Consider the following 25,972-nt stretch of genomic DNA (forward strand, 5'->3'; position numbering starts at 1 on the left):
CTCTGTCTTTTCATTTTCTCTATATAAAAAATAGTAATATCTCTGATTAAGGCAACAATCTGGAGTTTTTAAAAGACATTCTACTTTGATACATTCTTAAGATCTTGAGAATCAAAAAAAGTGTGCTTTCAGAAATAAATGTTAAAATGAGTACTGTAACTTGCAAAGCAATAATAATACAAAAAGGGGAAAAAAAGGTGTATCTCAATGTCAAGTCATGCAACAGGGAACTCAGAAAGTTCTAACCAAGAAAATATTGACAGCACACATCAATTAAAGCAAGTAATGTCACAATAACATTTAAACATATCATTTTATTTCACTAACAGAAACAGATCAGAAAACCTTTGGTTTTTCAAAATATTATTGGACCTCTTTACAGAGAGCTTTTTCTTGATAATTTATCAGTGGCACACACCTAGGGAGCCATTAGTGGCTATACTGTGGAAAAATCTCACTTACTAAGGTAATGGAGATAATTTTTTTGAAGAGAGTAACAAGCATATAATACCAGAATAAACTTCACTGAGAATAATAAGAACTTAGCTTAACATTATAAAATATCTACAATACTTTGAAAAATAAACTGGTAAAAGAAGGAGCTGTTGCCTTAATGCTAAATTTATTTTTGGTAGGTTTTTGTCCACACTTAAATTTTAGACAGTATTTTGTGGTTTAATACACATTCACAATGCCAAAGAAACCCTGAAAGAAAGAGGACATTTTTGTTTGTTTTTTTGTTTTGTGTTTGTTTTTTTGTTTTGTTTTTGGTTTTTTTTTTTTTTTTTACTAGCCTAAACCAGTGGTACTCAACCTTTAACAGCTGGAGAGCCACTTCTTTATTAAATGGAGTTGTAGAGCACCATAAAAATCAAGTATCAACAGTGTGATCTTTTTTTTCTGCATCATGACACTTCAATGTGTGATAATGCTGCCTGAACATCATCACATATTGATACATCACGACATGACACATCAGCATCCTCTCTCCCAGCAGCATTCTGTCTTCAACCCCTTTTGGCTGCTAGGAAGGAGTGGGGTGGAGGGGTGGAAGGGGCAAAAGGGCGAGTTTTTCCCCATTCTGCCCCACGGCTGCTGGGTGGGAGGTGATCTCTACTCTTACCTGTGGGGGGATCCCAGCAGCTCCTTTTCTTTCCCCCTATGGGAGGGGGAACTTCAGCGACTCCCACACTGCTGGTCCATTTGCTCAGTGCTCCCCGCGCTGCCTGATAGAGTGGAGCGCCGATCAGACGCCTACATTGCGAGAGCCGCCTGTAGGGCCATGAAGAGCCACATCCGGCTCTAGAGCCACAGGTTGAGTATCACTGGTCTAAACAAAGCCAAAAAGGTACAATAGAATAAGGGCCCCTGTTTAGATCCTAAAAGGATCAGATAAAACCACAAAAATAACCCTTAAGTAAAATATAAAACATACTGTCTTGCTTTTAACATTTTCTACTTGTAGCTGTCAGCAACTTGAGTAGGAAACTAAAGGCAGGTTTTCCTCTTTATACTTTTAGAACACTGCAGGAGCTTGTCCACAAGTACGCAAACATAGATATTTTGCACATGCGTGTGCTATTTGTGGTTTACAGCCCATGCAATAGTTCTTTGGAAGATATAAGCAGGAAAACTCTCTATGTTTAATATGGCCATTCATCCAACAGTCAACAAGACAAAATTAAATGAGCTAAATAGTAATATAGGTACTCGATTATATTTTGCTTGCTACTGTTTGATTACTATGAAATAAACATTTTTGTAAAATATGTTAAGAAAAAAGAAATAGGAACCTTGGCTTGAGAGTGTCCTGTCTCTATCAATCACTATAGCACCAGTGATTTCCTTTTTATCAGTATTTGGCAGTGCTGTGTCTGATGAGATGCAATAGAATAAAGCACATATCGGATCAAACTCTGGGTCTGGTTCCAAATCTCGTCTGGTTCGAGCATGTAACTCCATACTGATGAGGGTAAGGTGTTGGACCTACCAACAAATAAATACAATAAGTTAGTATGTTTTAGAGCTTTCTTAAAAAATGTTAAAAGATTATTAGTGCAAATCAACTCATTGCAAACATTTATATGGTCATATTATATTGTAACTAAGAGGTCACACCTGAAAATTAATAGAAGTGATTAACTATGCATCTCTGGATCTCACTTTTTTGCAAAAAGCATTCTCTTACAAAAAAGATTAATCACTTAATACATTTTTATACTCAATTATTAAAATTCAGTATTTGTTTCTGAGTACTATCTTCTTCTATCAAAAGCAGAAAATACAAACCAACAGAAATGTTCAACTTCAACAACTGTAAATTCCTGTAATGTTTTCAAACAGCTTTGCATATTGAGCTGAATTACATTTGCAGACTGACGAAAAACAAAGAATCACTGTTGGTCTTTATGTCCTTTCCCTCCCTCACCCAAGATGTGCAAACAGGCATGAAGACTAAGTCACTTACAGGATGATATGGAGAATACCTAACTTTCCCTTCACTTGCATTAATGAACTTCCACATCATGTTGCTACAGCTTTTTGCAGAATGGTTTGCATTAAGAAAATGCTAATCCCTATATATTGTACAGTTTTGACTCTACAATAAATACTGTAGTATTTAATACTGTTTCAACTCTATGTTGTTGCTCTGTTTTCTTGCATAATATAGTTGATAATGTGGACTAATGGGTACATTGGAGGGATTACAAGGGAAAAGTTACAAATATTTCTAAGTATGTAAGATGCCCTGGGAGCAGCCTGATTTCCTCTAGATTTGCAGCCTAAATCACTACAGCCATCACTGAAATGAAATTTTACTACCAAGCTCTGTCTCCATTTCCTGCAAAATCATTAGTTTCTTGTGGCTGGCTTCTCCTATGTCATCTACTCGGTGCATAAAACTTCTACCTCCCCACCTCATCTGTAAACTGGTTAACAGCTAATTCCAAGCCACAGATGCGGTGACTGTCTGGGAGCAGACACATGCTGGCTGACCAGTTAGCAGCCAAACACAGCAGTACTATATTCACATTGCATCCCTTTCTCCAGCACCAATTTTGATCTCTCTTCCCAGACCAACCACTGATCTACATGAAATACGTAGACACACTCTTTCAGACATGTACCATTTTGTTAAATGTAGTAGAAACTGGCCAACAGGTTCAGAAGGTAACATGTAGAGGCCTGACTGAATGATGCCAGAAGCGTTGTTTCTTAAGGAAATGATCCATGAAAGTTATGGTCAACTAGTTTTTCCAGTAATGTTTTTATACAAAACTTACTATTTCTTCCTTCTGATCTTTCTCTTATTTTTATTTTTTAAACGAAGGTTTACCACCTTCTTAACAAAAATACTGTGAAATTTAGTTCAATACTATTAAATAAAGGCACCTGGAGATCAAGCTGAAACTAGTCACACAACTACTTAAAGCTGCAGACATCACACACTAATTAATTTTAAGTCAGGCAGGGACCAAGGAGGAAAAGATTTTTAAATTCTGCTATTATAAAACTGGGCTGATAAACTATCATTTTATAAAATAACATGTAACAGTAAGTTACCTCATGTAAAGATTTTGCTTCCTGCAGGTTTTCCACGCTGACTTTAAAACCGTAAGTGTTATTTAAAGATGGCCCTTCAATCTGAGAAGTCTCTTTCTTTGGAGCGCCGAGGGCAGCAAATTGATTCTTATTTGGGGAGGGGGAGGGAAGGGAGAAAAAAAGAACAATATAATATTGAAAAAACTACAGGTTACTAAATTCATATGCAATATTAAATACAAGTTTACCAATGAAAATGCAAATGATACACTACAATTACTAAAAAAAAAAAGCTTTCACTATCTCCTCATGTCATTTTTCAACAGGGAAGCAACAGTTGTATCTTTCTGCTTTTTAAGAATAATTTTAATGAAAGCTCATATTAAAGCAAGACGCAGTTTGAAATACTTAAAAAAAAAACCCCACAAAAACCAAAAACAAACAAACAAACAAAACCCCACAAAGAAACCCCAAAACCCACACATACTGGCTTTCTTAGAAGCCTGAGGACAGGGGAACCAGCAAATCTCTATCCTCTCTTGAGCAACATTCTATCAAAAACCTCTGCTTCAGTCACCACTTTTTAAGGCACTGAATTAAGGGTACACTGAAGTACCCATTTGAACGGGGTGAATACCACTACGTTAAGAACGAAAGAAAAGACTATTGGGTCATTTCAGTAATGCACCTAGCCCACCGTTCTGTTTCCAACATGGGGAGCAGAAGCACTGTTTAAGGAAAACATGCGAGTCTGATCATTTTATGCGTTCCATTCCCTTTCTACTCCGTCACCATACCAGTGCCATTCACTGCCTACATGGTTTTCAGAAAATGCTTAGAACATTGTCTGAAAACTAATACACACACAGAGATACATAAATATACACAGGTCTGTGTGTATATATGCACACACACATATATAAAAGGGAAATCACAATAGAACTTTAAAAGGATATTGTAACGAAAAGAGCAGAACAACATCTTTACATGGTGTCTCTTTAGTGTTTCATTAGTGTCTCGCTACCCTAAAACATAGAACACACTCTCAATATTCAACTCCCCCCTTCCCTCCCACAAATTAAACTGATTTCTTCTTCCTAACTTTGAGTGTACACTGATTCTACAGCAATTGCACCCTACCATTTTAAATGTATTTTCAAGATCTTAACAGCGAAAGAAAAAAACAACACAGAAGAAAGAGAATGGAAATGTGTATGTGTGGCATAATAAAAATACACCTGTACATAAAATCTTAATTTACCTTCATTTGTGTGGTTAGAAGTACTCTTCGAAGACCATCAGTATTATTTCCCCTCTTGTGGCTCAGTTTCTGGGCTTTCAGTTCTGTAAACATATGAGTGCAAAACTGCTTAGCCTCAATAATATTGTCTAGACATTAAACAACATGCTGGAAATAACCAGAGGCATTTGGTTAACATTATAAACAAATATTATATGTAAACAAATACAACTTTATTCTCTGTCCAATCCAAAGCACAGCTATTACAATTTGGTATTTATGGACATTTAGGAATGTACAAGGCCAGTAAGTCACCAAATCTCACATGACTATGATCTTGAACACTGCAATGCTATTCACACTCTACACTGAGGTTATGTTTGGAAAAATACAAGCAATATAACCAACAAGATTTCAAAATCCCCAAAATAAGCTATACTTTTAAATTAAGTTTTCAACCAGCACTTCAGAGTTCAGATACTAGAGGCCATCAGGAAGCAAAAGGGTGTTCTGCTTCTAGATTGTTTTCATAATTCAATAGTTACTTTTACAACAATGCACGGGCCTTTTCCTTTACAAAACTAGTTTTAAATATATTTTTGTGGAGATGTAATTATTTTCTCATTATATCAAAAGAAATGCAATATCATATTCAGATGGTTTTTTTGTGTAGTATTAGAATGACTTAATGGATTTACCTGTGGATAAAGGAGTTAACCCAAGAACTTCAGGTACTCCATCTTGATTTTTTCTGTGCACAATGGGTGTACTATGTAGGCAAACGGACTCAGAATTTCCAGGATCTTCATTAACTGGAAGTGGGGACGTGTCAAAGGATGTCCTAACGTCCTCTTGGGTGGATGGAGAGTTTTGTGCACTTCCAACAGGTACTACATCATTTTCTTCCACAGAAGACAAAATTATATCCTGACTTTTCCACTCTGTGTCTTCTAAATTGGACTGCCTGGGATCTGGAGATGCTACTTGCTGCCAAGGAGGAAGTACTGGAGAATCTGGTGAACTGTAACTGACATAATAATCTTCCTCCTCCTCCTCCTTATCATGTTCTAGTGTTGAAGTAGTAAGTGTCTTGCTATCAGATAGAGTTTTATTAGAGTCTATGTCATTTTTAGTATTTACATAAGTTCCTATAGTGCTTATAGACTTATCACAGGTTTCCTTGGTTTGTGTTTTTGTAGTTTCTGCCAGAGAAGCAGGAGAATTCTTTGTAGGCACAATAGGTCTTTCATCTTCCAGGCTAGATAAATTTAAATCTTTAGCTGCTTTTACTACTTCTATAGATTTCTCTTCAGACAATGCTGCAGAGCTGAAATTCTCAGCTGCCTTTTCCTGCTCAGCAGGATGATTCTTAGGCAATTTCTTGAAATGTTCATACTCTTCTTTGGCGTGAAGCCATATCTGAACTTGCTGTTGGCTTGGAGCACACTTGCATGGCATTATGACTATTTTTTTGTCTTCACTAGTTTTATGGCTATTACTTTCTCTCTTATTAACAGTAGAGTGACCATAACGGGGAGGAGACCCTGGTCTAGAACTTTCTGTCATTGCTGAAAACGCAGTCTTCCAGAGTCGTAGACCTTCTAATGAGAAGTCCCCCTCAAACTCAAGCAGGTCATTTGGAAGCCTAGTTTCCACTGTGAGAAGCCGTCCTCCAATCTCTCTGTGAAGAGAAATAGATTGAATTATTGTTTTGCTCTAAACTGCATTACAGGCAGTCCTCAAGATGATATACAAGTAGAGGGCTGCTAAGTATTTTTCTCACTATGCAATTCCTGTGGGCAGTAACTTTCGTTTACAAATCAAACAGGCACATTCCCACTTACTACAATAACATCAAACAATAAAAAAACCGAAGTGTCATGAATGAAAATGGGTATTTGCGCGGGAAGTACAGTAATTTTCAACTTCAAATGTATGTATATCACATAGGATCTTTCATGCATCTGTGCCACATAACAGCATAAAATTGTTTACAGGAATAAATTAAATTTAATATAATCGCAAGAATATGTAGACAGAAATGCATTTAACACAGTACCTTGGCTTTTCTGGAGCATCTGAAGGATTGCTGCAAAATGGTTCCTGATAAATTGTTTCTGCAAGATCATGATCTAGCAAAGTTGCCATGATTTCTTCACGACTAGGTGGGGACATGAGAGGCTTAAGAATGTGAGCAGTACGAGGTGTAAAACTTCCATTCTTCGATTGCGAGGGAGAACTGGTTGATCTTGGCGAACTATCTGGAGTTGGAGTTAATGCCTCATTGTTTCTTGAAACATATAATTCTAAATCCTCAGAAGCTGCATCTATAAGTTCACCATCAGGAGAAGACAATATGGATGTAAAAGAGGTATTAACTGAATCAAGTGGTTGACAGGGTTCAAAAGTGGTTTCTTTTCTAATGTGGCTTTGAATCCAGTCTGAGCTGGTTGGCTGAGGAAGGCTAAGAAATCTCTCTTTATTTACTGTATTTCTATTCAATTTGAACTTTTCATTTAAACAGACCTCAGTCTCTTGCATACAAGAGGTATCAATAGAACTAGATCTAGAAGTTGAAGGATGAACATTTTTCCTCCATTGGCTATGGCAGTGGTTCTCGTTATTATCCAGTGAAGTTTTCTCAAAAAGCTCAGGGCTCAGGGAACCAGACCGTATCCATTTACTTGTGCTTGAAGAATGCTGCTTTTCTTCCTCAGATTTTTGGTCATTATGACACAGAAAGTCATCTTCTGTTGTTTGTCCAGAACCAAGATCTTGAACTGCATCACTCAAGAATTTCTGGGGCAAATTTTGATCTGCTGGGACAAACTGGCTTGCGGAATAAAAACTGCAAAATCCAGTTTGCCCTATAGTATTAATATCAAAGTTGTAATTGTGGTCTGGAGACAAGCTGTCTTCAAGTGAGTAGCAGCTTTCAAAACCAGGGTCCGAAAAAAAAATGGGGCTGTCATCAGACACAGAGTGATCAATGCGACTAGTGATCTGCTGGCTTAAAGACTCCATTTTTGAAAGTTTTGGTGATTTTTCTTTAGGTTTTGTATTCCTGGGAGCACGCGATTTTCTTGGTGATGTGACTGACCGTGACCTTTTGATTGCTTTATTCTGTTCAAGAGGACATGGTATATTCTTGCTCAGCTGTGTTTTAGCTGGTAATGGTTCTGGAGTAACATTTGCATTCTGAGCTTTCTGCTGCCTCTTCTGGAGCAACTCTTTCAAAACAGCTAGGCCAGACTGTCCTTCACTGAACGCTGATGGGGCCACTATAGTCCTGCTTTTATACTGGGAGATGGGTTTTGGTTGCATGGTTGTTTCTGACAGACACCTTTGTTTTACTGTTTCAGGTTTAAAATGTGACATATCCAAAATAAATCCTCTCTGGTTTTGATCCCAATTTAACTGTTTCACTGGACTCTTCAAAGACGTTACAAAACAGTTCTTAGGCAACTGAAGTGGCCCAGGGCTTTCCTCAGATGACTTAAGAATAGAAGGACAAGGATCAGAATGCTTGGATGCCTCTGGTAAACAAAAAATCTGCTGTTGATTATTGTCTTTACAATGCAGATAGTTAGTGGCATGTAACTGATCCATCTTTGCTATGTCCAAAGAGTCACGAGCTTCATTTAATTTCCCAGCTGGTGGTAAATACCTGTTTTGCAAATTTTTTCTCTCTTCTGCTTTTGCAGAAGTCTTATCTTTAGAGATGCGCGCATTCTGTGTTACCTGAGTTGAGTGATTAGATGGATCAAATATGTTTTGAATGAGAGCAGAATCCTTCATTCTAAATATAGCACTTTGAGTCCTGGGCCTTTGAGAGCTCATTTTTGGTACTTCCCTTCCAGATGCCACAGGAGTAGATGTGAGAGATGAATGAGGGTCTTCTCGTGGAGCAGGTAAACACTGTGCCTCTACAGGCTTATCAATTTCCATCAATGAATGGAAACAGCCTGATGAATTACCTTGTGCATCAGCTGCTGAAGGGAGCTGTGCTGATGGTAGATATCCTGCTGAATAGCCAGGAAGAAGACTGTCTTTCCGGTTATGAAGTGGCTGCGAGTTGACAGAGTTGTAAGAAATCTCAGGCAGATCTTGACGTTTCAGCACAAACTTCACTTCTGCAGTAGAGTGAGTATTTCCTTTTTCATCTTTAAATACAACGCGCTTTCTTGAGGACACTTTTTCAGCTGTTTTTTGTCTTTGTTTTGTTCTAGGTTTCTTCTTTCCATCATCTGCTATTCTATCAGCCTGATTAATCTTTTTCTTTTTCTTGGTAGATACAGTGGGGCTAGCAAATTTCTTTTTACATTTCTTAACCTGAGTTTTTGCTCGACTATTTTTTCCTACGCTAGAATTAACAGTCTTGCTGTTGTACATATTGGACCCCCTACTAAATAAAGCTTCTCTGTCCAGGTTGGTCAAAATTTCTTCTGCTTTTGGATCAGTGGGAGACCAGCAGCGAGGTGGAGATGTGTTTACTGGGCTTGTGCTTCTCTCAGAAAGAAAACCTAACTTAGACATAACATCACTATAGTTATAGTCACAGTCTTCAGCTTCAGCATTGTAGGATGGCAAAGGAGGAGAAAGAATTGTATGAGTCCTTTTTCTGAAAGAGAAAGTTCTTTTAATATTTTTACTACCTGTTTTTTGTGGTTTTCCAGCTTTTTTCTTGGTTGACTTATGTTTTGCTTTCCTTTTGTGACTTTTCTTTGGTGTTAGTGGATAAATAGGATATTTGGTTGCAGGAGAGTCAGGAACTTTTGGCCAAAAGTCCTTTAAAGGTGCAAGCTTTTTATACAAGTTCATCTTTTCCTCTGTGAGTACTACCCTTTCCTCACTAGAATCTACTTTCCCTAGTTTAACAAGCATATTTTTTCTCCCTCTAAATCTATTGATTATAATATATTTAATAATAACAGGTGGCAATTTTTTAGAAAGTTTTCTACGCTTTCGAGACTTCTGAGACCCATCCGAACTTTCAACACTTTCTATCGGTTGAGGTAGATTAATTTTTGAGTTGTGTGCGACAAAGCTTGATTCACTGTCTTCAGTCTCGTAATTTACCTTCCGTTTTGTTCGGAGTGTATATTTATTCCCACATAATCCAAACGACTGCTCAGTTTCAAGAGATCCATCTGCAAACTGGCAGTCAGTATAATTAGCAGTACTTGTAGGCATTTTGTTTTCAAAAGCCTCAAGAGGAACTTGAACTAAGTCACTAGGTAAAGCACTATCCTTATCAGGAATGTTACTACAAGCATTACCTTGTGTATAGCAGCTTTCCTTCACTGATGCAACATCATTTACACCTGCAGGCTCCTGATGACTGATAAAACTATGTTTCTTTTTATTCAGCTTCAACCTGGACTGTTTGTTGCCTTGCTGTAATTTATATGTCACGGGAGCCAACTTCTGTGGTCGACTGAGACAATTAGAAAGAACAACACTAGGAAAAAACATATAATGTGCTGCTTGTTGACTGAGGCTTGGCTTTTCTGCCTTATGCTCCTGAAATTCTTCATACCGAATTTTAAGCTTATTAAGGCCACCTTCATCAGTGTTGTTTTCAAGTGAATGTACCACAGTTCGACTGCCTCCTGAACAAGACACCAATTCACAATTTTCTGTAACCGTTGCTGGAAAAAAACTATTTATACTTGCACTGCTGGATTTTTCATTTACTTCAGAGGACATTTTACCTTTGGAGTGGCTGGAGTGGCTCAAATCGGAAAAGTTAAATAAGTTTTTATTCAACATGCTGTCACCAATGTGGCGGCCCACATGCATAAAAGAGACATCCTTTTCAGCCTTTCTGATGCTAGTATACTTCCTACTAGGTATCTGTCTGCTCACTGATGAAATATCATCTTCATACTCAAAAATATTATTTTCACATGAAGGAACTGGGAGAGTATCTTTCTTGTTATTCTCTTTGTGAGAGTTTTCTGCATGGGTACTATTGCTGAATGGATTTGGGTACTTTGCCGAGTAAGTGCTTTCTTTTGTAAGAGCATGGACTGAAAGTTCAGGTCTTGTTTCTGTGTTTGGTTGCGAGAGGTCTTCTACTAAATCTTCATTATTCAAAACATGGTTAGAAAGGGCACTTGTGTGTTTACACTGAAAAGTAATTTTAGCAGAAGATGGGGGTTCTAGCGTAGCAGCATCTTTGTGAAAGATTGAGGTCTTTACAGACATTTTGCTTGTTGCAATGACGGAGGAGTGAGTTCGAGAACTTTCATTATTCAAAGGATTGTCTGAAATGGAAGACAAGCAATTTTACTCTAGTTTTCCTGTAAAAAAAAAAATAACCTAAGGCATTAACCATTTTAATGACATTTTCCTGAAAGCCCTCCCATCCAAAGAAGAAACAAAACTCTTCTAAATCGCATTGCATTTACAAGCATGACACCTAGAGACCCTGAGTACATAAGCTGCTGTATCAAAATCATGTCATCAGTACATTTGTGTCTCAGCCATTCTGTCAGTTACTCCTAAATGGTAGGCTTGCATACAATTGCCAAAGATTTTAGAAGCCTTCTTTCAGAAAACCAGCATGAAATCACCTTCAGATAACTAAATACAAACACTGATTTCTAGAAAAGCTTGTATCCTACTTTTTCCCTGAGAAGTATGCATACTCATCAGCTCTGAAAAACAAAGAACTTATTTAGATGACTTCCCCATATAGAAAAGTCATTGCACAGAAAGCTAAAGTACTATCTTACAACATGGCAAGGGCTTTGTATCAACTGTCCTGTGTGCTAAGCACAGGCAGTTTGCTGCACTTTTATAAAGCAGAGTAATCCACCACCCATTCAGGTGTTTATACAAGGAACTCACATAATTTAGTTAGATCATGAATCCATACACATGCATTAACATTCCCACACAGATCTGCGGCCAGCATGTGCTGTAGTAACTGTCCTGTGCAGACTCATCAAATGATACCTGGGACAATTTCTCTCTCTTTCGCTGATACTTTCACCACATTTACTGTAGGGTAAGTGTGGACAGGCAGGTGGTAAGTAACAAATTAACAACTAGTTTGCAGCAACTGTGTGCTTGCTCATAACCACAATGAACACCAAGCAATTTGAAGGAGTTTATTTCTCTGTGAAGAGGCAGTTACCACAGAGCTCCTGGCAGACAGCAATTTGTTCGTGTGTCCTCATCTTTAGCTGAAATGTTGAAGGGGGATAGGAGTTATGAAACATGCTGTATGAATTGAAAGCAGGCACTGCACACTGTTGTACTTAGACGGAGGATCCTTTAGGCCTTTCCTGTAAGTCTCAACCAATTTGGGGATTATCTTAGATTCATGCTGCCTTCAGCTTAGCAATTTATTTGTTGCCAGGTGAGAAAAATAAAAGGAAGTCTCAATCTGTCTCTAATAACATTTTCCAATGCATACACAGAGTCCCTGAGCTGTGAAACACAGCTGGGAGATGCTGCCTATGATTCTTCGAGGGTAGAAGTCCACACAAAGAATGAGGATGATTAACTGAAAACCAAGAAAATGGGAATTTAGTGAAGTGTCAACAAACACTTGGAAGATACCTGACTATTCAGATATAAAAATTGCAAAAATACTTGTCAGTCAGTCAGATGTTATGGACACAGATTCATGTGTGGATAAGCATTTTCTAATTTAGAGGAACGGGACTGAGATCTGTTTTGAATTTACTGTATCTCTTATTATAAGAAGTTGATGTAGAAGTTCACAGTAATAAACTCATTCTAAGCCAACACTCTTCTTACTCATGTGATATTTCATAATTAAAATATTCTAAAATTTAAACAAGGATTTAAGATACAGTCTCATTAGCCAGAAGCATCCCTTTTTAAATCAAATTACAAAGTACTGCAAATAAGGAAATTACAATTGTATATTTTGCAAACCCAAATCATATTAGTAGTACATCAAGTCATGTATTGACCCTACCATTATTCCTATAACAGCAAAGGAAAAAGCAAACTATGCTTTAAACAGTTAACACAAAAGAACAGCTGTAGTTGTCTATGTAATAAGATCATGTAGCTCACTTTCTCTAATACAGAGTTGCTAACAGATATATTAAGACCCATGTATTTTATATACTAATATATGATGCTTGTTATTTTTGTCAAATAGCTTCAAGAGACATGAACTAATACAGAAACTTTGTAAAGAATTACATTCCTGCCCCGAAGAGCAAATGCAATAATAGGAAATTAGGTACATGCATGAGCACAAACAAGATTTTACATTAACCAGTTTGTACTATGGATTAAGAAAGAAGCTTCTGGTACAAAGTGATGTTAACCACAAATTTCAAATTTTAAAGGCAATGAAGTATGACTAGTACAATATTTCTAAACAAAGAAGAACAATTACTGTTGATTAGACCAAGAACGAAAGTGAACCTAATACTGAGAAAACCCTGGATACAGATATATATTTTTCCCCACAAGACCCATACATTTTACATTGTTTTGCTCAACAGAATTTTATAAATACGAAAATATGTAGATTGTCTAATGAAACAAATAATGATATTTATATATTTACCTAACCTCAAAGCGTGCATTCTATTAACTAAGGTTATTTTGATCAAAGACAGCAGGTTATAAAAAGATGGCAAGAGATATCTCTACAGATTAATTTAATTTTTTACAGATTTTGAAAGGCAGTTTCTTCTGCATCAGCTTTGCCACTGCATAGTTTTAACTCATGCAATCCCAAGATGTGGACCTGCAATCTGCTGAATGAAACACTGGCTCAAACAAAGGCTCACTGTATTTTAGCATGCGTGGCAAATACTTGCAAAGCAAAGAATCAACTAAATTTACACAATAATACATTTACTATTTACAATGAAATCCTAGTAGGATAAAAGATCCTACATAATCATTAATTTTAATACCATATTTGCGTAACAAGTAGTAACAGAAAAATACCCCTTGCAACAAGGTAACTATCTTTTCCATAAAACTAATTAAACCATGCCCTTTTTTTGATCATTAATACAATAGGAAAAGCAGATTCTGGTAATTTGTAGAGGGCATTGAGATTAAAATATTATTGGCTTATAAGGAAGATGTTAAGGGCCTGAATCTGCAATCCATTGAGAGCATTTCCTTCCAATTGAACCAAGAATTAAAAATGGTTAGCACTTTCGAGAATTAGCAAATTGATCTGAAAATGAACTATGACCCAGGTAGTAATTCAACTTCCAAAGCCGTTTTTCTATTTACTTACCACCATTTTCATCTGCAGTCCCATCTAACTGAGGTATAGAGAGATTAGTTAGGAGCATATCATTACCACTCCACTCCATTTCTTCCTCTGAAGATGAATCCTCTTCTGTTGAACTTCGATGCATGTTTTTGCCGGCTGACCTACAGAAAATGAAGGGACTACTTAATGCACAATACTTCTCTTACAAAATACCAACAGCCACAGGGAATCTCAAATCAAAGGGGTGTGGTGCTATATGGTTGTGTAATTTGGGGGAGCAAGGGGAAACAAACAAAAGAATTGTTACATTTCTCACTGAGAAACTAAAAATATTATGTAATGTTACTATTTTAAGAGGCAACAGTGGTAGCCAACCATTTAAAAACTACAGACAAACCCAGCAGGATTCACCAGCTTAAGAAGTTAGAGAGAAAGCATTTAGTACTTAATTTTATTTCAATTTTACTGAAATTTTATTTCATTGCTTGAAAGTGCTTGAAATTTGAAGACTAAACCAACTATGTAAAATTATTTCAGTTTAGCCCTTAGCAAACAGATGTTTACTTTTTTTTTTTTTAAAGAATCTTTACTGCATTATAACAATTCTGTCTCTTGGCAGGCTTAACTAAAGCACAACCACCAAAACAATGTTTGTTTCCATCCCTCCTTGAAATTCTGAAGCTGCTGTTACTAATACTTAATCTGCTTTTACTAAGTTAACTGTTCTACACTGCCATTTTTACATGTCATAAATCTGCTGGGGAAAAAAAAAAATTAAGTAAATCTACAAAGAAAAGCTTCTATGAATTTTTCAGTTTTTTAAGGTGGCATGGCTTTATATGGGGAAAAAAGAAAACCCCAAAAAACAAACCCTCCAGTATATTACAACTCTAGAAGCACTTAGGAATTTGATTTATTCTTCTTTAAAATAAAGCGTGAGATGGACATAATTCTTCATAGAAATAAGCTATTCTGTGGCTACAAGAGAGAAACCCTGATAAATATTAAGGAACTGAGGTTTGGGGGGTTTTTTTGTTTGCATGTTTGTTTGTTTGTTGTTTTTAAGACAATAATAATCTGTCCTAGTAGCTTGATATATCAAAACATTATTGTGTATTACCTCGGAAGGTATAAATACAAAGGTTTTGAAGTTACAGGAAGGAAAATCCACAGTAACCTATATACAGTCCACTTTTGAAGAATTCTTATCTGTGGAGTTTGACCAGAGCATGAATTATGTGTATCAAAACACCACAGACATCTGAATGTGCTCAGAGCCAACTTAGATCAAGCCATGTTTATTAGTTCAGGAACAATAGGCTCAAATATGGCTACATAATTTCCAGACTAACTGAAGTCTGGAAGCAGCATGACTTGGAAGAGAGATCTAACTAACAAGCACAACTAGGTACACAGTGGCCATGACCTAAGTGAGTTTAGTTCTCCCTCTTCTATGTTCCCAAAACATGGAAAAGTACAGTGCAAAGACATTCAGCTCTATATGCAAATGAATATCAAACTGGGGAGGGCAATCAATACTCTGGAGAGTAGGGCTGCTATTCCAAGGGATCTCAATAGGCTGGGGAATGAGCTGACAGGAATCTCATGGACTTCAAAAAAGACAAATCCGAATGTCCCACAAATGGGATGAAATAACCCCATGCACTGCTACATGCAGGGAGCGAGCTGGCTAGGAAGTGGCTTTGTGGAAAAGGATGCAAAAGCCCTGGTGGACAACTAGTTGAACCTCAGAGTGTGCACTGTGCCTTTATAGCAAAGAAGGCGAGGTGCATCTTGGGCTGTGACTGCAAGACTCTAGCCAATTCCAGTAGTTGTGAGGCTGCATCTGGAGTACTGTGCTCAGTTTTGGGCATCCCACTACAAGACAGACACTGACAAACCGGAACAAATCCAGCTGAGGAGCACCACAGTGACTGGGGGCTAGAGCACATGATGTATAAGGAGAAGCTAAGGGAACAGGATTTATTCAGCCTTGAGAAAAAACTAAGAGGAGATCTTGTTGCACTTGTCAAGTATCTGATGAGTGGGTATAAAGAAGATGAAACCAGATTCAGAGGTGCGCGGTGATGGGAAAAGGGCAATGGGCACAGGGCTGCCTCAGGGAATGTTATGTACAAGGAAAACACTCTTCATTATGAGGGTGTTCAAACACTGGAACAGTTGCCCATATAGGCTATGCAATCTCTGTCTTTGGAGACACTCAAACCTTGACCAGACAAAGACCTGAGCAACTGATCTATCCAAAGCTGCTTTGACCAGGGCACTGGACTACATAGCATTTAGATGTTTCTTACAACCTGAATTATGCTATAATCCTGTGCATGAAGCCAATCTTTGTCAACTTTAGTAAACCCAGTCAGGCTGGAGACAACTTCTGCAGATAACAACTTGGATCTCTCTGCATTCAAGCCCACCAGTTTAGATTCCAGGAAAATTTGTGTAACACACCATGATACCACCATACATGAATCGGTCCAGGTTTTGATGGGCTTTTTGCTCCAGTTCAGCACAAATCAAACCCAAGCCATTTAATTCAGTCACGAGGGTGTTGTTACTCCTCATTATCTCAATATATTTTTTGAGATAATGGAAGATTGGTGATGTGCTGGTTTTGGCTGGGATAGAGTTAATTTTCTTCGTAGTAGCTCATATGGGGCTAGGTTTTGGATTTGTGCTGAAAACAGCATTGATAATACAGAGATGTTTTAGTTGTTGCTAAGTAGTGCTTACACTAAATCAAGGACTTTTCAGCTTCCCATGCTCTACCAGGTGCACAAGAAGTTGGGAGGGGACACAGCTGGGACAGCTGACCCCAACTGGCCAAAGGGATATTCCATACCATATGAGGGCATGCTCAGCACATAGAGCTGGGGGAAGAATAAGGAAGGGAAGGACGTTCAGAGTGATGGCGTTTTGTCTTCCCAAGTAACTGTTACGCATGATGAAGCCCTGCTTTCCTGGAGATGGCTGAACACCTGCCTGCCATGGGAAGTAGTGAATGAATTCCTTATTTTGCTTTGCTTGTGTGCGCAGCTTTTGCTTTACCTATTAAACTGTCTTTATCTCAACCCACGAGTTTTCTCACTTTTACGCTTCTGATTCTCTCCCCCATCCCGCCACAGGGGAGTGAGTGAGCGAGCGGCTGTGTGGTGCTTAGTTGCCAGCTGGGGTTAAACCATGACAGGTGAATACCCAATAACAGAAAAGTAATAGTATAGATACAGTAGGATGCATTAGGAAGCAGTACAGATAGAATGAGCCTGAGCAGAATAAGGTTGGATCAATTGTTAGACTCAAACTGGCTCTTTCTGCATGAACAGAATCATATGCAGGGGGCAGAGATACTCATGCTCTCTTCTGAAATCAGTCCAAATTCTGCAGAGATCAGAAGCAAAGCTTGTAATTCCCTCTGAACACAAGTTGGCTCCCTGTGGAGGCACCTGGTACGTATATTCTCCCTAGTGCTTTCTGTCTGGGATTATGATGTAGGCGTATATAAGCGAGTTACTTGTGAGCCAGCTCATCAAGTTATGAGTTTTTAAATAGGATTCTTTATTGCATAAAACAGTTAATTGCTTCAGGATCCTACCTGTCTCCAGTACAGTCATGCCCATACAGAGCTCTGCCTGAGCTAATAAATTCTGCAAGATATAGGCTGGTTTTACACAAAAACTGCTACTAAACTGAAGATTAACTTTATGTGTTTCAGATGGAAATTCCAACTTTTCAGACTACTGTGAGGGATTAAAAACCAAGAAAATCAAAGGTCAGATCGGAAAAGTAGCTTTAGAGATGAATTATCTCTAGAACTAGGAGACTAATGATCTAACTTCTGATTCTGTTACAACTTTTCTGTATGTCGTCAGGAAAGAAAAGATTAAATATTTCTATGCCTCTGTTGCTCTCTGAATCATAGCATAATTATGATTTCTGATGTGAAAAAAAAAAGTTATGTCTGTGAAGTCTCTCATCTTTCAAATAGAATTATAAATACCAGAAGGTCTGCCCAAAGCAGGGGTGAAGAGAAACTGGATATAGCTTCTTTCAACGCCTGTCAGTGCAGACTGTACAAAAGGTCATTACAACCTGAGAAGGCGTTCCAAGAATCTTGGCCTTAAAAATATTCAAGTTGCTGACCTTTAGCAGTCCAGCAGAGTGAGCAACACTCATGTTTTGATTTAAGCTTCGAGAATGGAAACAAATGGATGTTTTTCTCAGGCTTCTGGGTCAGTCTTCACAAGAATACTTCTTAAATATTCATTTCAGTAAAAGTTACAGGCATATGACATGTACAAGATACACCTTAACATTTGTACTACATCCAAGGTGTGACCTTAAAAAGGAGGTTACAACTAAAGTTTTTTGTATTTGGATTTGTAGGACAAAAAAACCTACTCAATTTTTCCTCAAACGGCAAAGTAGAACCTTAGGTCTAGCCAAACCTGAACATTTAATCTTTATTTCCATATAAAACTGACGATTCACAGCACCATCTGAACAACTGCATTCTATCCCAAGATCTGCATAGATTTTTCCAATGCTGTCAACAGAGACCTCTCTACAGCTCACTGGGCTTATAGCACACTTGAAAACAGGGTGGGAGGGAGGAAGGATCTGGCAGAAAATAACATATTAAGAAAAGAAAATCACATATATACCTTCTTTTTGGCCCAGGCTCTTCAATGCTACTGTCCCACCTTTGGGACATTAACAAGCTCAGTTCCATTTCTTCTTTCTCACACTGTGGCTCATTTTCTTCATCATCACTGTTCTGAGAATTTCGACAGCTTCCAAGAGAACGATGGTGAGAGAGTGTTTTGTGATGTCCCATCTGATAGCCATCATTCTCCAATCCAGCCAACAGATCAATCATGGCCTCATCAGCACTACTGTCCACTGCAGAAAAAGCCCATACAAGTAGAATCTATATTTTGTTCTACTTGTAAATGACTAGTTATAGTCTACCAGTAAAAACCAAAACCAAACAAACAAAACAAAAAAACCCCTCAACATTTTAAAGTCTACTAGTTTGTTACTATCTAAATCAAGGCAGGCTACAGAAACAAAACTCTTTTCATATCTTATTTTTTCAAGTTTTATGATTTGTTATCTTTTCTAGCTCTTTTTCAAGAATCTTGGCAACCGTTTTTTATTTCTGCCCTCCTCTTCTGATTGTAGTAGATTTAGTGGAAACACTTCCCTGTCTCTTCCCTCCTCCCCCCCCCCCCCCCCCCAATCACCTCCTCACATTCAGTAAAGCCTCACTTTCCCCTTTTATTTCAGTGCAAGTGCCAGCTTCTGAAGCATCACTGCCTTCTCCTGCTCTCACCATTTCAATAGCTGCATTAACTTTGTTGGGCACTTCTCTGTGGAAGACTTTCAATCACTGAATCTTATGACAGGTGATGCTGATTTTGATCAACTAGTTGTTCTTTCCTTCTGTCCTTTACTATAATGCTTAACTTTATCTCCCTTTTCTTTTCACTATAACCTATTCTCTTCCTAGGTTCCTCTAAACACTGAAAGTTTCTCCAATTTCACTTCTCCCTTAAATTTTATTTTTTATTTTCCTTTATTTGACCCAAGCTTACACTAACTCATGCACTTGCCTTCTCATTCTTTATTTTTATTTCTTAAACAACCTTCCAAGTCACAATTTTTTCTCACTCTCCTCCTGCTTACCTTTCATCTGACCTCATAACCAACTTATGATCTCCAGTCTACCAGGCATCTTTGTTACTTCTCTCTCCTCCTCCTCTGGCTGAAGAACTATAATCTCTACTTTCCTTCCTCAGGAAATATCATATGATTTACAATGATCCTGAGAATCATATAAAATAGGTCTCAACATCGGTGAGGAAGGCATTTTCCATATTTTACAAAGGCTCACAAGACACCATGCAACCGTTTAGAATGGAAACCATCCCCTTTGCCAGAGTTCTGAATTAACCCACTTTCAATTGTACTTTCTGTTCTTGTCTCCTTTGCCCTTTGTGAGGTCCATCATTAAACTCCAACCTTTACTTCCCATTAATGTAAAGCTTGTTGTGTACTTCACAGCAGCAGCAGTAGTAGAAGTGGTGCGCCTCACAGCCCCTGTGACACTATGACTCTACAAAGGCATAGTAAACACTAGGCCATGCTATGAAAGAGCATAAGAGACCCAAAGATGCAGATGTTACCCAGTTACCCATGGTCACACAACAAGACACCAGCAATTAGTAGCCCCATGATAAGAAGGGGGGGGGAGGACCAAAAAGAAAGAAAGAGTCATAAAATCTCCATTTGATTCCCTAGCCACTGGAAAAAAAACCAGACCTTTTCAACACTCCTATTTGGTTGAGCAATTCACATGCACAGTCATAAGACATACCCTATATATTATTTTAGCCACTTCTCATCCTCTCAGCACTACCTTCTCACTCAAAAAAAAAAAAAAAAAAAAAAAAAATCAATGCTCATGTTTGCCAGCTTCTACATAACTTCTTTACTTATAGTTCTCTCAATAAATCCAAATCCTTGCCTATAAAATTTCCATAACCAAAATTTTGCCTGCTTTCTGCAAAATAAAACAGCACTGAAAAATACTCTCAATCTCACTCCATCCACTCCTCCCTTCTTTGCAAGAAAAGATTGTATATTGTTGTATATTGTATTACCCATAGACATACATTGTTGCCCATATTGCATCTTGTTGCCCATGCACATATTCACACCACATATGTATCAAAAGACTGGAGGCTATGGGTTTTAGATATCCCGCACCTTGTAGTATCAACTTTAGTGCATATTAACATTATACCTTATATTTGCATAAGAATGTATACAGACATAGCATAAACTATGTGCTTTTCATCTCCTCTAGAGTATTTGAACTAGTTCTACCTGAAGTAACTTTTCATACAAGTTCTTCTGTTGTGTTATTTTATTGTTGTTTCCCTCTCATGCCATCCACATTTGTTTGCTGTCATGGTTTTTCTCCCCCTTTAATGTTTTACTTCTTGTTTCTTTGCCTTCAACCATTCTTTTGTACCCATAAATTTTGGGAAATGCTCTGCTGCAACTTGTCTCTCATTATCAGCCTACTATCCCCCAGCATCTCCAGACAGCTGAGCTTCTAAAGACAGCCCATGAGCATGTTCTCTACCATAACTGTAAGAAAGATGCAGTAACTGCAAGAATATCATGGACAGACAGTCAAAATCCTCTTTATTCTGATAGTTTTAGTCCTATAACCCTAGGAGCGTAAGGAAGAGCAATAACCATAAGAGATTGCATTGAGCTGATCTGGCAAGAGGACAGGCTTAGTGAACCAGTAAAGCACAGTAGCCTCTACAGATGTGCTGTCCTGGTGACATTTTTAGAAAATATAAGGTAGTTTTTTGGTGGTGGTAGTAGGGGGTGTGTGTGTGTGGGTGTGTGTGTGTGAAGTCTCAATCTGCTTGACAAACTCCCTGAGGTAAACTACTTACTTTCATGACTGGTAACTAAGTGAAAACAACAAAGACTGGGGAACAATAAAATAGTCTGGAAGAAAAGACATTCCAGTCATACTCACTAAAAACTGTAGTCTGACTCAGTCTTTGAGACAAAGGCTGAAAGCTCTGACTATTCTCCACAATGTTTAAAATTGCTTCTTCATTAATAAGTGCTTCCTCTTCTTTATCAGTATGCATCCTATTGGATTCTTTAAAAGAAAAAAAGCAAAAGGATAAAACTTCAGAGAGTCACAGGCATCAATACATTATGAAAGCAAGCCACTTTAAAATGGATTTTACTATTCAAGTATGTTTCCATTATTTGCTATGGCAATTTTAAAAAGGCTTACTGTAACAATGATGAAAATAAAAGCAAAACTACTCTTCATTTTTTCGCAACTGACAATCAGATCTTCCTCAGCTTACTTCTGCTAATAGTATAAACAGCCAAAGCATGACATAGATTTATGCCTAAACAATTATGCTGTTAAAAATACTCACCTTTGTTCATCTTTTTATCTTTATGCACTTCTACCATATTAGCTGGCGTACACTGAAAGGCTTCAGGAGAAAGTACCTCAGAATGTAGTGTTAGCTCAGCAGAGAACTCCTCTGATCCATTACTGTAGTCCACTGATCCTGACAACGTTCTAGTTAATTGAAAACCAATTTTTAAACGCATATTTAAGGTTTGCATAGAATACTATACTTTATGGCAAATGGCTAAAAACTTACACAGAGAAGTCATTTTGCTTGAGGATTTCTTTAAGTCTCTTCTGAAAAAAATTTTCACTCTCTGTTGCTGGCACAAATCCACGGTCTTTAAAATTTAAAAAATATTTGTTATTCAGATTTACTTTGACCTCTCAACACAGAGAGCAGCTAAAATTATTAATTCTATTAGGAAATGGCTCAAAGTTGAAGTGTCTGCTAATTTTAAGTGCCAGATTTGAGGGCTGATTTTTCAAGTGTATTTAAACACTTTAAAGTACTTCACATACTGCCATTGATCTCATTTGCAACTGCAAGTATCAACAGCATTTACAAATCATGTTGCAATTACACCAAGGTGAGCATCCAGGAAAAAGAACAATTAGTGAACAATTTCAAAAAGTCTGGTTTATGCAGCTTGAATAACATTACACACAAATGCAGGAAAAAAACACAGTCAGAAAGCAGTCTGCCTTAGCCAAGAGCCTGCCTCTTTTCTTTTTGCAGTCCTCTGTCTTACTTGCCAAATATCATTCATATTTTAGAAGAAACACGGCCTAAGTTCTACAGAGAAGAGCTCTGCTCATTATGCAGTTAATTTGCAGAGCACGGTCTTCCCTGTGCAATGAATTTTACATAAAAATACAGGGATTTGTCCATCCTTTTAGAATTTTCATCTAACAACACCTTAGCTATAATTCCACAGAAATTTAAAGGAACTGCCCTTGTGTATAAACTACCACAGAAAGCTTCAGGATAAGAGATTTGATTTTGCCAGTATTTAAACATTTAAACGTTTTCCAACATAGAGCATGCAATCTTAACTGTCATTACCATTCATTCTGCCTAGAATGCTTTGCAGCTAGCTGAATCGATGGTTTTAGGCAAGGTTATGTATCTTGCTTTTAAAATTGGAATACACATACTGGCCAATGAGTAAGCCTGGAACTGAAACAACAGTACATCTAAAAAACTCTCAAACTTGATACACAGATTTAAATTCTGTCTCCTGCTTGCTTCTCATTCACAGTATTTGATAAACGGCTGCACAATTTTTTTTTTTTTTTTTTTTTTTTTTACCTTGTGACTCAGGTGGCTTAATCTGAGAAGATTCACATTTCTGTCTCCGACGCTGCTTTTCATCTTCCCATATAGCTTGCAAACCAGGGTTCCTGCCAATCTGGGCTGAAATATGCAATAATACATGAAGGGAAGTCTGTCAATGTGATGAAAAGCATCTTCCCCTCAAATTAGGTTCTGACACTCTTCTTCATCTCTTTTGTCATACTAACCTGTTATTTTTTTAATTGCAATTCTTGCCTTACTCTAGGATTCTGTGTTATGTTAAAGTTAAGGTGTAACTTTTTTTCTAGGTCTCCTGTTTGTTTTATAGATCTTTGGCTTTTGCTGGTCTTTTCACCAAGTATGCATATGTATGTATACATGTATGTACTTACACACACATACTTGATGTTGATGTTTCACGTGCTCTCCTTATAGGTCTGAAACCTTCTGTTATGCATTAACAAAAATATCTTTCTATTGCTCTGACAATATGCTATTCTTAAAACCTGTTTTCTTCTGGAGTTCATTCAATTTTTATTTTTTTTAAACTTTATAAATTTGTAGATCAACAATTCACTAACACTGAAATCTAGATTGTGGCTTAACTAAACTGAACCTTATAAAAAGATGACAATATAGTTCCTGTCCTAAAACATTTTACATGGAAAGTTATTAACACTTCACCTTCAATATCCAGTTGATTTAAAATGTCAGCAGCTACTGCATCCACCTCCAATTCACAGGTACTTTGTGGCTCAACACCTTTCAACATTAAAGAGCTGTGACAACATAAATACCACAGGTTAATTTTATCAATATGTTGATTTTGAAACATGCATCATCACTGTTTTCTAACTGGACCAACACCTAAAATATTTCAGGGGGAATGGGGGCAAGTACCTGAGTACAGAATTACCAGTTCTCATCCTCACCTGCAAGTCCTTAAATTAATGGTCATACCCAAATCTAATTAGGTGAGAAATCTGTATGTTCAACTTAACGGGATTAGCTTTTTCTTTTGTGGGGAGAAGAGGAAGAAGTGGTAAACAACTCTAAATACTACAGCAATTACAGTAATGTTCTCCTCCTCCTCCTCAAATACAAGTTGAAATGTTCTATAGAACTCTCCGCCAATAGGACCATCTGCGTTCGCATGATCTTGTGCCCAGAAAACACATCGGCAAGAATTTTTCTCTCTCATTCACAGTTCAGAGCAACGCAAAACAGTTTAACATTTCCAACTAAGGGAGATGAAGCAAAAAAAATTTTTTTTTTCAGATTTTATTTATTTAGGGGGCTTAGGGGTAGCCTGGTGAACATAAACAGGTTATTAGCATCCCAAACACGAGTAGAACTATGGATAACTGGCTTGGTAAAGACTTAAAATACTAGAAACAGATTGAAGCTTGTTGTATAATGATCTGATCATCTTCCTGCTGTGCCTTTTCAGAGCTGCTAAGGTCAGTGGCCTTCTACCTGTTGCTGTCAGTGAACTGATTTTAAGGAGTCCACTGAGGAAGCTAAGAAAGAGAAACCTTCTCCCAGGTTTATGTGGAAGCCTGTCTACCCTTTTCAAAATTTTTAGGGAAATACAGAAAATCCCCTCAAAGCTCCCCCATGCTATACTTCAGGTAAAATATGCTGTTGTTTAGGACTCTTTGTCTAGGTTATTTAACTGGTAATAGGTAATTAGGTAATAGGACTTACAACATCTACTTGTATTCCTACATTCCCCAACATACACAGAGCCTCAAAAATCTCAGCATGGAATATAAGATATAATTCATTAATATTTTCAATGCTCTCTATAAGCTTTGAATAGAAGTCACTACAGCACAAGGAGGTAGTAGATGATGTAATTAAAAGCTGGATATCCTCGACACCTTCTCTGAAAATTAAATACTCAGCTATATAGAAATATTAAATCCGAAAGAAATGTAAAATTAAACTGCTTCGCTTATGTTGTAAGAGCAAAAATCTAATGACTTCTCAGAAAACATCAGAGAACTCAACCACAAAAATATTTTGAATTTCTAAAAGGCTTCAGGGCATCATATTTATTATCAAGAGATAAGATAGCACGCCAAGAAAAAAACAAAACTGACCCCTTAATCACATTCCCAATCTGTAATATTCTAGAAGAGACAAATATTTACATCTAAACTCATTTTGCAGAGGTCTATGTACAGGACTGAAGCTAGTTCAGACACATGTTCTTCCTTAAGGGGGTTATCCATGGGCAAAGCGTGTAGATTTGCTCAGTAGAGAGCTAATTAAAACTGCTACGATGCTCCTGCAAGAAAGCTCTAAAATACTTTTCCTGACTTTGAAGCAGCAGAAGATCAAGAGGTTCTCTCAAATGCACTGCAGAAATTAAAGTGATTTAAACAACCCGAACCCAAACAGAAGGTAAAGGGCTACTTTTGAGGCAGCTTCAGTGGTCTACTGCTTTACCATCACACCAGAACTCCTGAGATACTCAGCCCATGCAAAGACTCCACGCTGTAAGTGAAGTACAGAACAAAGGAGTACTTCTAAACGGGTGCAACATTTCTCCTGTCTCACTTCCTCCTGGCCCTCAGCTTTCCTTGCTTCCCCCAAAAGGACAACCCTTTCCTCCACAAACGGAGGTCCTACTGCCCAAAGGGCAAAGGCTCAGATATCATCTTCAAAAGAAGAAAA

General features: G+C 37.6%; 1 protein-coding gene across 5 annotated transcripts in view; it reads right to left on the reverse strand.

The window, feature by feature from the left end:
* REV3L (REV3 like, DNA directed polymerase zeta catalytic subunit) overlaps positions 1–25,972 on the reverse strand; it is a 130,165-nt gene that overhangs the window by 34,325 nt on the left and 69,868 nt on the right. For 4 of the 5 annotated variants that reach the window (XM_075498567.1, XM_075498568.1, XM_075498569.1 and 1 more), the window contains 12 exons: positions 23,975–24,069; positions 23,306–23,410; positions 22,250–22,334; positions 22,016–22,164; positions 21,595–21,723; positions 18,695–18,932; positions 14,037–14,176; positions 6,843–11,052; positions 5,482–6,464; positions 4,805–4,887; positions 3,565–3,690; positions 1,794–1,986 (listed from right to left, as the gene is read on the reverse strand). In XM_075498567.1, coding sequence (XP_075354682.1) covers positions 1,794–1,986; positions 3,565–3,690; positions 4,805–4,887; positions 5,482–6,464; positions 6,843–11,052; positions 14,037–14,176; positions 18,695–18,932; positions 21,595–21,723; positions 22,016–22,164; positions 22,250–22,334; positions 23,306–23,410; positions 23,975–24,069 — 6,536 coding nt within the window. Of the gene's footprint in view, positions 1–1,793; positions 1,987–3,564; positions 3,691–4,804; positions 4,888–5,481; positions 6,465–6,842; positions 11,053–14,036; positions 14,177–18,694; positions 18,933–19,718; positions 19,835–21,594; positions 21,724–22,015; positions 22,165–22,249; positions 22,335–23,305; positions 23,411–23,974; positions 24,070–25,972 lie in introns of those variants that run through there. The other variant, XM_075498570.1, reaches the window with a different exon arrangement.

Source organism: Mycteria americana, chromosome 3, assembly GCF_035582795.1.
Source record: "Mycteria americana isolate JAX WOST 10 ecotype Jacksonville Zoo and Gardens chromosome 3, USCA_MyAme_1.0, whole genome shotgun sequence".
NCBI classification, from domain to species: Eukaryota; Metazoa; Chordata; class Aves; order Ciconiiformes; family Ciconiidae; genus Mycteria; species Mycteria americana.